Source organism: Crocodylus porosus, unplaced genomic scaffold (assembly GCF_001723895.1).
Source record: "Crocodylus porosus isolate Cpor-Errol unplaced genomic scaffold, CroPor_comp1, whole genome shotgun sequence".
Taxonomy (NCBI): domain Eukaryota; kingdom Metazoa; phylum Chordata; order Crocodylia; family Crocodylidae; genus Crocodylus; species Crocodylus porosus.
This window is the reverse complement of record NW_017728931.1, coordinates 54,093,558-54,106,689: the sequence shown is the minus strand read 5'-3', so window position 1 is coordinate 54,106,689 and position 13,132 is coordinate 54,093,558. Positions and strand designations below refer to the sequence as shown.

At 48.4% G+C, this 13,132-nt stretch overlaps 1 protein-coding gene across 3 annotated transcripts in view; it reads right to left on the bottom strand.

Moving 5' to 3' along the window:
* Nucleotides 1-13,132, bottom strand: part of ZC3H7B (zinc finger CCCH-type containing 7B) — a 65,391-nt gene that overhangs the window by 26,045 nt on the left and 26,214 nt on the right. For all 3 annotated transcript variants that reach the window (XM_019544999.1, XM_019545001.1, XM_019545000.1), the window contains exons 9-16: nucleotides 11,987-12,246; nucleotides 10,998-11,349; nucleotides 9,923-9,981; nucleotides 8,801-8,963; nucleotides 8,557-8,718; nucleotides 6,634-6,839; nucleotides 5,825-5,925; nucleotides 4,575-4,756 (exon numbers count right to left, since the gene is read on the bottom strand). In XM_019544999.1, coding sequence (XP_019400544.1) covers nucleotides 4,575-4,756; nucleotides 5,825-5,925; nucleotides 6,634-6,839; nucleotides 8,557-8,718; nucleotides 8,801-8,963; nucleotides 9,923-9,981; nucleotides 10,998-11,349; nucleotides 11,987-12,246 — 1,485 coding nt within the window. The remainder of the gene's footprint in view (nucleotides 1-4,574; nucleotides 4,757-5,824; nucleotides 5,926-6,633; nucleotides 6,840-8,556; nucleotides 8,719-8,800; nucleotides 8,964-9,922; nucleotides 9,982-10,997; nucleotides 11,350-11,986; nucleotides 12,247-13,132) is intronic.

Below are 13,132 nucleotides of genomic sequence, written 5' to 3'. Positions count from 1 at the left end.
CCCATCCTATTCTCATCCGCCCATCCCCTGTAACCTGTCTAGGTCTGATTGCAGCCTATTCCTCCCGTCTAGTGTGCCCACATCCCCCCACATCTTGGTGTCATCAGCAAATTTGAACAGGGTGCTTTTTACCGCCTTGTCCAAGTCACTGATGAAGATGTTGAACAGTGCAGGCCTCAGGATTGAGCGCTGGGGAACCCAACTGCCCACATCCCTCCAGGTCGAAAATGACCTGTCCACCACCACTGTCTAGGTGCGGCCCTCCAGCCAGTTGGCAACCCAATTGACTGTGTAGGTGTCGACGCCACAGTCCCCCAGTTTTTTGAACGAGAACAGGATAAGAGACAGTGTTGAAGGCCTTCCTAAAGTCCAGAAAGACTCTGGCCACTGCTACCCCTGCATCCAAGGATTTGGTGACCCGGTCATAGAAGGCCACCAGGTTGGTCTGACAGGACCTGCCGCTAATGAACCCGCATTGGTTGCCCCAAAGTATAACTTCCCCCGCTGGCCCCTTGTGGACATGTGCCAGGATAATTGTCTCAAAAAGCTTGCCCAGGATCAAGGTAAGACTAACTGGCCTATAGTTTCCCAGGTCCTCCTTCCTCCCTTTTTTGAAGATAGGAACCACATTGGCCCTCTTCCAGTCCTCGGGCACCACACCAGAGCACCACGAGTGCTCGTTAAGCTGTGCCAAGGGTCCCTCAATGACCTCAGCTAATTCCCTCAGCACTCGCAGGTGGAGATCGTCCAGACCAGCTGATTTAAATACATCCAGTCCCTCCAGAGAGGGCACGGTGGGGGGGCTGATCTAGTCCCTGTTCAGGAAAATGGAGGCAAAGAAGTCGTTAAATAGGTTAGCTTTGTCGTCTGGTGTGAGGACCAAATTTCCTAGCATGTCTTGCAGGGGCCCCACGTTACCCAATACCTTCTTTTTGGCCCCTATATATTTAAAAAAGGACTTCTTGTTGTCCTTAATCCGGGAAGCTAGTCCCAGTTCCATCTCCGCCTTGGCCTTCCTGACCACCTCCCTGCATCCCCGAGCAATCCCAGTATAGTCCTCCCTGGTGACGGCCCCTCTCTTCCATTGGGTGTGCGCCTCCCTTTTTAGCTAGGAGACGTTCTCACAGATGCTTCTGGTGAGCTATAGGGGCTTTTGTGCCCTTCTGCTCCCTTTGATCCGTGTTGGGATTACCTCCTTTTGGGCTTAGAGGATCGTCTCCTTAAGGAGCAACCACTCTTCTTGGACACCTGGCTCCCCTCCCCTCTCGGACCTCAGTGCCTCCCTGACTATTCTCCCTACCTCATTGAAGTCCACCCTCCTGAAATCTAGGGCTGCTGCCTTGATGCAAGCCTTTGCCACCTTGCGCTGGATGGTGAATTCCAGCAGGGGTTGATCACTGTCGCCCAGGTGGTCGAGCACCCACAGCCCCCTCACCAGGTCGTCGCCCGTGGCCAGTACCAGGTCCAACAAGGCGTCTCCCCTGGTGGGGCTGTGCATCTCCTGGGTTAGATGAAGGCTAGGAACCTATGTGAGCAGTCAGACCTGGCTGACTGCTCTTCCCAGCAGATGTCTAGAAAGTTCAGGTAACCCATGATGACCACGTCCTTTGACCTAACTACCTCCGTGAGCTGACTTAAGAATTCCTGGTCTAGCTCTTCCCCTTGGTTGGGTGGTCTGTAGTAGACCCCCACTGTTAAGTCTCTTTCCCCTCGACTGCCTTGTATTCTAACCCAGAGTACTTCAGTGTGCCCTTCCTCTGACTGAGGATTGACACTTCCTTGTGACACTTCCTTGAGAGTATGCAGACAGCTTCAAAGAAGGGCTTCAAGAGGTGTGAACCACTCCAAACATCTCAGTAAATTCTTAACTCTGAAACCTAAAGATGGCCAGTATTTCTTCTGTAACATCGTCCACTAGTGAAGACAACTCCCTTGAAGTATTTTGGACTCCTCATTGTTTATAGATGGTAGCAGAAAACACCCCTTACCACCTGGGAGAGTGTAACAGACTGGCTATGGTGTTCTCCAAGCTTGACTATTGAGCTCCATCATCTCTAGGAACACAGCCACAGGCCCCATAAAAGCCCAAGTGCCTACAAAATGCAGTAGCCAATCGTATAGAAACAGGTTTCCTTAGTGACTCCTACCAATCTTTCCAGTGAGCAGATTACTAGGCAAAATCCACCATGAGAATGATCCTATCAACTTGAGAGATCATTTCTACTTCTGCTACCATGACCTCCCATGGCAGCTATGCTCCAGTAGGACGAGAGATGAGGGGAGGATCAGGAGCGACCAGGAACCAAACCTTTCATAGATTACCTCTAGGCCAGCGATTTACAAACCGCTTGGGTCAGTGGATCACTCTCAACCCTCAACATTTCTTCCGAAACCACCATGCACCCTTATAATCAAACCTGTAATGGAAAAGCAGGGGGTTCTGATGGGCCCACCCTTGAATGACTAAAAGGCTGATGGGTCTCATCTTTAGTAAGGGACCTACGTTCAGTCACTGTTGCATGACTAAAGGAAAACCAAGTTATACCTGAACAGACCTCTCTGTTCTCAGAATGGGGGTCAGGGGGGCATCTTGTCCTGTTCTAATTGTCTGGATCCAGAAAAAGAAGCAAAGACAATTCTTGGAATAAAGTTAGATGTAGAAGGTGGTGTTTTAAATAGCTGCTTTAGACAAAGTGGTAAGCTTTAAGTTCATTTTTTGGAAAAGATCAGCGAGATAAAAGAAAAGCCCAACACGCTGCTAGACTTCCCAGGGAAGGCTGGGTGACTTGCTTCTCTGTACGGGCACTGCTGTACTTACATGAATATTTGTATGTGATTGAATGAGTGGGGACTGGCAAATAAAACCTTAGTTTTATGATCTGATAGATGTTCTTTATTCTTCACCACCCAAGTATACCTTTCCTTCAGGAGAAACAGACTCAATCAGTGCAATCTACAAACCACTGCTATTGCCTTACAGATCACCAATGGTCAATGGCAACACAGCTGGATAACAGCACTCACACTTTCAAGAGACAGGGATAAGCACAAAGCTTACCACCCTCACAATTACAGTAATAAACTCATTTCCTTTTCTCATCACTCCATCAGTTATTCAAACAAAAGAAGCAGCAGGGAGACAAAAATCCCAGAAATGCATCCAGCACTCTCTCTGACCATCTGGGAAGTGTGTATGTGTGTGTGGGAGAGGGAAAGACTCTGTATTGGTTATTTTGATTTTAAAGACCTGAGAAGTGCTTGAATATTACAGAGGTTGTGAGTACTTCTGTACAAGTCAAAATACAAGTATTTAGGAGGGAAGCAAACATCTATCTGCTTCCCCACATTGTACAATGACCAAGTGGAACTGCCACAGTTTTAGGAGCTTTTCAAAGCATCTCTTCTCTGAACTACTCCAGACATAGTGCTGGGTTTCACATTAATGAATTTACAATGACAGGCCTCATCACTGGCAGGTCTGTAAAAAATCTCCACTTGGTTGGCCGTGGCAATCAGAAAAACGGTCAGACTCCCAGAGAGAGAAGACACAAAACAGCACAGCAGATATGGGACTCCCATTATGTAAGCCAGGAATTCTCAGCAGGGGGTTGCGGCACCCGGTGGTGCCTTGAGATCCTTTCAAAGATGTTGTGGGGAGCCAGGCAATGTTAGCACTGTTAGGTCTACAAACATGATTTACAAGATAAATTAAGACATTTAAAATAGGAATCCACAGTATTACAAACATTCTGACCTGCTGTGGTCTCTCTCAGTTCTCTGCAACAGAAGAACTGCTATACTATTTTTCTGTAGTCAAAAAAACAAGTGAAAAACAAGAGTTGGCATTTTGAGGGCTGCCTTGGATCTAACAAGGGGTGCCTTGGCTCTAAAAAGATGTAATCACTGATGTAAGGGATTAAACTGAACTTTGTCTTTAAGAGGATGGTGGATTATATTTTTCGGAGTATTCTGTTTCTTTTACGGTAGGGGTGGGCAAAATGTGGCCTGGGGGCCAGATGAGGCCCACTAGGCCATTCTATCTGGCCCACGGGGCCCCTAAAAAATTTAGAAAATTAATATTTATCTGCCCCTGGCTGCCTGTCATGCAGCCCTCAATGGCTTGCCAAAACTCAGTAAGCAGCCCAAAATAATTGCCCGCCCCTGTTTTACAGCCACTCAGAAGTAACTTTGTCAAAGGTTCTACATATTTTTTGTAAGACTCAAGTTCCCACTGTGACATAAATCACTTAAATGTTTTAGAATTCTCTTCCTAATGAACATTTAAACCAATAGGTACAGTCATGAGGGAAAGACTCATGGAAACTACAATTCCCAGGTTCATCTCTGCACAGACAATCCTAGCAATCATATTGAAAGGGCCAATGTGCCAGTCAGATCACCTCCTGGTCTTTCTTCTGCCTCCTCATGGAGAGGGAGGATAAATACTTTCTTGTACCCCACCAGTCCTCCCAGCCAACCCCAGGGGCAGAGCAAGTGTGCTAAAGAAGGCCTGGATGTGCACCCCCTCCCTATTTCCCCCTAAACCAACAAGCTGTGTTCAGCATTATACTTACCTGAATACTGCTGCAGCAGCCAGACCTTGAGCTCAATGAAGCTGTGAGCAAAGTGGCAACTATCCTCACGCAAGCAGCCGTAACGCACCTCATGCCGACACACATCAAACTGGAAGTGCTCCTGGAACTGGCGGATCTTAGAGTATTTCAGGGAAGTGGAACGCACAATGTGAACCAAACACCTGCAGAGGGAAAAGGCCAGGCCATGGAAACACCAGACATCAATGGACCGAACCTTCATCCCTCCATCTTCCGTTCACTCCAACATGAGGGGAGAGGGGCGAGGACAGGGAACTGAGTTGGGGAGGGTTGTGGGGTGGTGATAACAAACACAGAAAGCTGATCCTGACAGACATGCTATCCAACAGTTCACTGACTAGTCAGATGTGCTGGGGAATCCAAACCCTCCTGCAACTACAGGACAGTGCAGGGAAAAATGCCTTGCATCTCCCTCAGCCCTCTGATGATGCCCCACTGTGGGTTCATCAGACCTCACATGCTGCAAATACCAGCAGCTAAGGCCAGATCTGAAGCCCACTGAAGTCAACTGAAAGACTTCAGTGAATTCCACTGGGCTTTGATCAGGCCTCGGATCCCTTGACAGTAGGGGACTAACCCTCAAGGCAACGTATCACACCATGGGCTTTCATGTCGCGGGAACCTGGAGTATGAGAAAGAAACAAACAAGTGCCCGAGGTAACTGGCAGGGGACACTTAATGCACAGTAGCCTAATAACGAATGTGCAGTAGCATGCCAAGCAAAACCCATGCTAACAAGCAGATCGACCCAAGCAAGGTGTGGAGCCCCACCCCCGCTCTGATCCCACGTGCCCCAGACCTGAAGAAGCTGCTGCCACCATTGGCAGCATCAGCAGCAGGTAGCAAGCAGCTGGATGCAAAGCTGGCGGTGGCGGTGACGCTGAGTCACCCTGGCTGCTCCACCCAGCATTGTGGGACCTCCCAAAGTGCAGGGCCTGGGGCAGTTGCCCCTGATTTGCACCCCCCCACAGGGATGGCTCTGCTAATATGCTACCGTGCAGTAGTATTAAGCTATTGTGTAGTAAGTGTCACTAAAAACCTGTATGCCAGTGCTACTGCACAGTAACTCTAGTTACTATGCATTTAGTTAGTACTTCATTAAGCAAGCACTAAATTAAAAATGCACAATAACTACTGCACGTTAATGAATGTGTAGATGTGCCCAGGGCAATCAAATGGTGGCTCTGACAGGGCTGAGCTAGCTCACTCACTTGTTGTCATGGAAGGTGTGTTTGGCAGCAAGATTGGAGCAGACAGCTGGAGAGTCCTTGGTCCCTTTGCTGATGATGCGGGGTTTGCTGTCAAAGCAGATCTGGGGAGGGAAGAATCAGCATCATGAGAAATCTTAGGGACTGGTAAAAAAGGAAGGAACACTGCCACAGTTTTCACACAGACTGGCAGCTTTTCATATAGACTTAACTCACGGGGTCTGAACCTTGGCCTTCTGGGGCTTCTTTGCCTCTTTCTGACATTTTAACTACATTTTCCATTGCAGTTGGGAGAGTTTTAGTCAGTCCCTTCTTCCCAAAAGAATAGAAACAAGGGGAAAACAACGAGGAAATTTACAAACAGAATGAGCATACTAAGGCATGTTCTTTTACACATACAGCAAACCTGCTTCAGGTTACGATAGGGTCAATCCTCAGCTAATTTAGTCAATGTCTCTACTGACTTCAAGAGAGTGACACCATCTATTACAGTTGGGGCGAAGTTGGATTATTAATTAAATTTATAGCTATAAAGAACAAGTGTAATTCATTCTGTGGTTCAGAGAGTGGGCTGATCACCTGCAGGGAGTAGAGGCAGGGATTAACCCCCTCCTACATACAAGATCATATAATTGTTCAGGTGCCTCTTGAGTGATTTTATTTTACCACCATCCTTGGAGGCACTGCTGCTTCTGAGGGCAGGTCCCATGGTAGGATGAACCAACAACCCAGCCATAGATGAGAATGGACATAGCATAAATCACAAAAAAAATGACTGCTCCCTCCCTTCTTCCTCCCCTTTCTCCTGATACCTCGCATAGGAAGGTGAAGATGCCCTGGTGTTCCTTCAGAAGCTTGGCAATGGTTAGGCTGCCCCGCTTGAGGCCACCTAGCGGGTCAAAGAGGAGGTCGCGATTGAGGGTACCCTTCCTTTCCTCTGTCCACACGTCGATCTCCTCCTGGTGGTACGCGAAGGTGCAGTTATCCCCGTACTTACAGTCCTGCTTGTTAAGCATATCTACAAAGCAATAAAGAGCACACGCCACACAGGGTGGGCAGCTGGGTCAGAAACTGAGCCCTCTCCCATCACCTCCCACTGCCCTTTGCTATCTGCTCCTCACAATAGATAATCAGCAGGAGATTGAAGAGTTAAGACACACCCCCAAGAACTCGTATAGAGGGGCACATCTTGGAAAGTCAATCCAAATTAACTACAAGGTATGAATTTAGAATAAACTAAACCACAATAATCCTGCATGAACACTTTCATCCGAAATGTAAGTCATCTTAAATTTCGGCTTGGTTTAATTCACATCCAAAATGACATCTGAAAAGTGACATCTCTAACGTGAATTAAACTACCCCAAATTCTTGATGGTGCAGACAAACTAAACAACAATACCACTTAAAAAGGTTCGGGGGGGGGGCGGGGGGCCGGAACTTACTCCAGCTCAATTGAATCTACTGGTTTGTCTGTCTGCTCTAGCCTGTGGTAAGGGGAAGCTAAACTCTCATAATTTACTATTTGTTTTATTCAGGGGCAGATCACTGTGGTTTAGCTATGGAACAGTTATAGCGGAGCAGCTGATGTGTGCTCAAAAAAGTGGTACATCCTTTCCTTAAAGTAAGGTAATTGTCCCTTTGGCCGTGCCATATAGAAGTGTCCACAAAATGCTTTAATATAGTTTAGCTAATCCACTTTAGAAATTAATCTGAATTAACTTTTATGAGCAACCCCATGTAGACAAACCTCAAGTCATAGCTTCTGGGGCCTTTCCACCTTATCAGTTATCTTGTAGATACACCACCTCAGAGCAATCTTGTCACATCCCAAATACTAAGTGATGTCTGGCTTGCTCAGTACAGGGATGAGGGACTTTTAGAGAAGGTCCTGGTGCCATAGGAAGTGATGTTAGTTACAACAGGGTGGGTTCTTCCCTGAGACAGTATAAAACCAAAGCACCCGTGTGGCACTGGGGTAACTGAACAGGCAGGAGGAGCATCAGTCTCTCCACCCCATCATTGGCGATGCATAGGGGTGCACATGGGTGCATTTGCACCCCGAGACTGGCTGTACACCCCCTGCGAAAAGCACCACCGACACTGCTGGCGACACCTGCAGGCAGTCACTGCTCGCCACCCCTCCCCACAGACACCACCAGCAGCATCTGCGGATGGTCACTGACCACTGGTCAGCACTCACCATCCCTACCCCACCCCCACTGCTGACATCGCTGTGGTTGCCTGCAGGAGCTCCCCGCTCAGTCCGGTCCTACAGCCGCCATGGCTGCAGCTCCATGCTCACTGCCACCACCAACACCGCCACCTGCAGGTGGTCGCTGTGCCCCCCAGCCTCTGCGGGCATGCATTGTTTGCGCACCTCAGTCTGCAACATTGCATTTGACCAAGAATGTATCCTAGGAAGCATCCTGCTGTTCGTTTACCATTGATCACCTCCTTATCAGACAACCGCATCATTCTTCCAAGCAGTCCTATACTCACAATGTGAACGCTACCTGCTACTCTACTTCTGAAGGCTCCCATTTCCTACAGTGTCATGGATTCCTCAGTCTCTTTTCTTGTTTGGATCCCACCAGCCAACCCCTAAAACCTAGTGACTGCTTGATGAAGGCTCTAGGGAGAACAAGGCCCACTAAAAGCCTGTCCCCACCTCTGCCAGCACATGTTTCATCACCCTGTCCCTGCCTGCAGCAGACCCATCCCCTGCAGATCACCTTTGCACAGGTAATAGGATCCTACAAAGTTGGTTTTGGTGGGACGAGGTCGGATCCTCTTCCATGTCTTGTCTTCAGAGTTTCGCAGTCTCCCTAGCAGTATATCTCGCTTGCACTTGTGCTCCAGACCTTCCCGGTATGTGTAATCTCCAGCTTTGGGGCCTATGCGAAAGCACAACCAGATCAGCCAGAGGGTGATCCCCAACCATGTTAACTGCTCGGGGTGTCACAAGGGGCACCTCACCTGTTTTGGGGTAGCAGATGTGGCAGGCTTGCTTGAAGAGGTGAGTGGATGCAAGTGGGTTCTTCACGAGCAGGGCTGTATTGGGCATTGCTGACTCTGCCTGAGATAGCAGGAGCCCAGTCACCTTGGGTACGGCAGGGTGACTTACCCCACTGAGGTTGACCTGAAAGACAATAAAGCACATCTCTATCTTCTAAGTCTCACTGGCAGTGGGTAGTTGGCTCCCCAGTCTTTAATTCTTGGCTCTGCCATTGATTTGCACCCTGAAGACACTCAGGATCAAAGTCACAAGAGGACCACCACCAGCAGCAGACACACCAGAGAAGTAGCAGAATTAACTTTACATTCTTGATGTTCAAGGTACACCCAACAGGAAATGTATCACACTCAAAAAAGGATGTCTTCCTTCCTAGGCAATGGTAAAAGTGTTTCTCTTCTTCCCTTGCCTTCAAAAGCAGAACTCATTGTGAAGGAAGGCACCTCAACCAAAGGCTTCACCTTGCCACAACCTGAGGGGAAACTGACCCATGCATCAGAAGCAATAAAAAAAACAGGTGAAAATGCAAAGGATAGAGGCTCTACTCAGTAACCCAGTCTATGGAAAGGCACATTACCCCACCAATAGGACATAAGTGCTCCTCCCCAACTTGGTGACCCAATGTGACGGAGACATGTGACAGCTTGGTAGAGGCTCCACAACAGACCTCCAATAGGAGCAGTGGGGGCAAACCAGTGACTAATTTTAATTAGGAGATTGATACATTTATTAAACAGGATTATTATATGAGGGATGCATGATAACTGAGAACCAGACTACCTGACACAGGAGGTCCCTTCCAGCTCTGTGTCATTCCACTTATTCCATTTATATTAGGTAGGGAACAAAGAAGGGGAGGAGAATTCACCAGTGGAGAGAGTCCTCTGCCCAGCCCTGCCACACACTGGGAGAGTTAGAAAGAGGTTTTGCAGAATGGCAAGGGGCTCCATGCCTTGAAACTGAGGGAACCAGGGTTTTGGATAGACTAAGACAGGACCTCAAATTCAGAAGTAGTCCTGCCCCACCACCACTACCTTGGCTCCTGGGCACTTTGGTACATCATCCTGGGGCAACAGCTCACTCACCACAGGAGATGGTGTCTGGTTGCCAGCAGGGTGTCGCAGTTCCTGAGTGCCAGTTTCTTCTGAAGAGAGAAAGAAAAAAAACACCCAAACACACACTTTACTTTCAGGAGCTGTCCTCATCACAGAGACACACATTAATGCTTGTTGCACAGGTTTACTTTTTTCATCCTTCCAGGGATTTCAAGCCTCCTGCTTGGTCCTGAAAACCTCCATAAATCTTCCCTTTTCTGAAAGTCCCTAAGGCAACAGAACTCAACTCCAAGCTGCCCATCTGGTGCTTCTCACAAGAAGGCAACAATAATATGGGTCCAGGTCTAGCCACCAAAACAGCCAGAGACAAAAGGAATTCAGCACAGAAGAGACTAGATGCTCCAAAATTTTGCCCAGCCAATCTCTGATGCACTAATCACTGCTTCATCACATCCTGAATGTGATGCTTCACCATCCAGTGACACACAGTGATTGCTCAGCTCCTTTGGAGCTCCTTACCTAGTCTCAGTCCATAATTCAACTCCATAAAACGTTAGAACCCTTGAAGTCCTCTTTGAGATATGATATATGATATGTATTGCCAACGGAAATCAGAGATGGCAAAGACTTATTAAACCATCTATGTCACTGTCGATGAAGGTCTTGCCACTCAGTAGATGTGCCATGACTCTGTTGTAAAGGACTCTGAATGAAACGACTTCTACCACTCCACTTTGAAGGTTAATACCTTCCCTTGAAGATCTAACTAAGATTCCTTAAGACCTGGTTCTGGTTATACCACCCCTTGGATAACCTTGGACAACCACTTTTCCACATAGGTAAATGTACCCCACTGACATATGATCAGTCATCAAATCGTCCCACCAAAATTCTTTACCAGTTATCCATGCTCTGTGTATTAAGTTCCTTGAGTCCTTCCTCTATCCATAACATTTCTCTAGAGTTTACTTATTTCCAATGTTCTTCTCTGGACATAGACTTATCCTCATCAGAGAGACATCAAGAGCAGTATTCCAGAAGCCCTTTCATACCTTTCATGGCACAAAAAACCTGCCAGCTCTATACCCTTGTGCTCTGTACTTACCGATGGCAAAGGAATCCAAGGCGTCCAATGAACCCCTGCTAGTCCCAAAGGTATCCAGTGCATCGAGCTGTGACTCAGGGTATGGGAGTAGATCTAGTGAATCCAGAGAATCCAGAGTGGAGCCACCACTTCCCCCTGGTGGTGCTGGCTCAAAGGCATCCAGGACAGAGGAGGAGGAGAGCTGCTTCGTAGGATCCATCACCAGGCCAAAGGAGGCAGGTGGCAGTGGTGTGGAGACTGGTATATTTGCTGTCACCACAGGGGGCAGCAGTGGCGTTCCACCCGGAAACACAGGGATCAGCTGTGGCATCTCAGTAGGCAGGTTGGTGGGGATGGTTCCTTGGACCAGAGACTTTGCAAGTCAAGAGAAGAAAGGAAATAAACAGCATATTAGGAGAAGAGAGGACAGGGTATACATTAGGGTAAGAGTGGGCAAAATGCAGCCCATGGGCCAGATGCGGCCTGCCAGGCCTTTTTATTCAGCCTGCAGGGCCCCCAAATGTTAATTTTCTAATTTTTTTTATCTGCCCCGGGCTGCCTGTCATGCGGCCCTCAATGGCTTGCCAAAACTCAGTAAGCGGCCCTCCACCCAAAATAATTGCCCGCCCCTGCATTAGGGAGATAAGCTGATGGACTGTGAATGCTACAGCAGCAAGATGTCACTCCAGAAAATATAGCCCTTTAGGGCAAGGGGAGAATCTACCTTATGTCTGCTTCAGCATCCAGGCATTGAAAAGGAGGTAAAATGCTATCACTGTGTATTTGGGGATCAGCAGCTCCATCCAGAGCTACCAATCTCATAACAGGCAGTATGGTGAGCCAAGAATTCTGATAGGCTCCTTAGAGGCATATGAGCCAGCTGTAGGCAAAGAAAGGCATCAAGTGCACTCCTCTGAAAGAATGGGTGGCAGTATGGTAGAGGGGAGAGAAAGCTATAAAGGACTGATTCAAAATAAGAATGGAGGGATTCATGTGATCCGAGTTCTTACTAGAGGATAGTGTGACCCATCAGCAATGGAATCCAGGAGAGAGTCCAGTTCTTCCCCAATGATGTCCCCATCTGTGAAGTCCTCCACACTCTCAGGCACTGGCAGGGAGACACAGTCTGGAGAAGGGAGCAGGCTGGCAGCAGGGAGCGAGGTGGGTAGGCCCTTTGCATCCAAGTCGGAGGGCAAAAGGGCCAACCCCTCACTCACAGGGATGGAAGTGGCAACGGGAGCAGGAATGCACTGCAGGTCCGTGGAGCACTCTGCCAGGGCGAGAGAGAGCCAGTCACACAGGACAGCCCCTTGCACAGGGGGGATCAGAGCATGGCTCAACCAACAGAAACAAGCACAAGTGAGTCAAGCCACAAGCACTGAGCACGTGAAACCACCATCAGGGGCTGGTCACTCCGGGTTCAAAGATTCTTGACCTTTGATTTTTGTCCCTGACCTCACAAAGGCTTTCACAAAATGGCTCAGTTGGAGCAAAGCAATACTATACGGATCACTGTAAGGCCTGGTGACCTTGCTCAGCAAGGCAGGTCTTAGTCTGACTGAAATAAATCACAATTCAACTACTGAATTCAATGGGGCCAGGATTAGAGACATTGGGCCTACAGCGCAAGTACTCTATATCCCACCCCCTACAGCTAGCAGTTTACAGTGAACCTCTTCTACCACCTTCTGCAGAACTCAGTTGCTTTCCTTATACCCTCTGCTCCTTATAGCCACAAGGGCTCAACTAAAACCCCACTTCCCACATCCCCTCTTCAGATTCAAGAGACACAAGCAGAAAACCTCGCTGGGGAGAGGGCCTGGGATTAGGAGGCCCTGACAAGTCTCCCAATGCTGGTACAGAGTATGGGTTCCCCAATACCTTCCTAAGACTCACCAGGCATCTCTAACTGGGTACAGCCCTGCTCCTGAGCTCCTGACACCATGGGGCTCTTTAGCCTGGAAAAGCACAGGCTCAGGGGTGATCTGATGGCCACCTATAAGCTTATCAGGGTGACCACCAGTACCTGGGATGACGAGGTCGAACGGTCATAAACTCCTGCCAGACCATTTCAGGCTAGACATAAGGAAGAATTTCTTTACTGTCCGAGCCCCCAAGGTCTGGAACAGCCTGCCATCGGAGGTGGTTCAAGCACC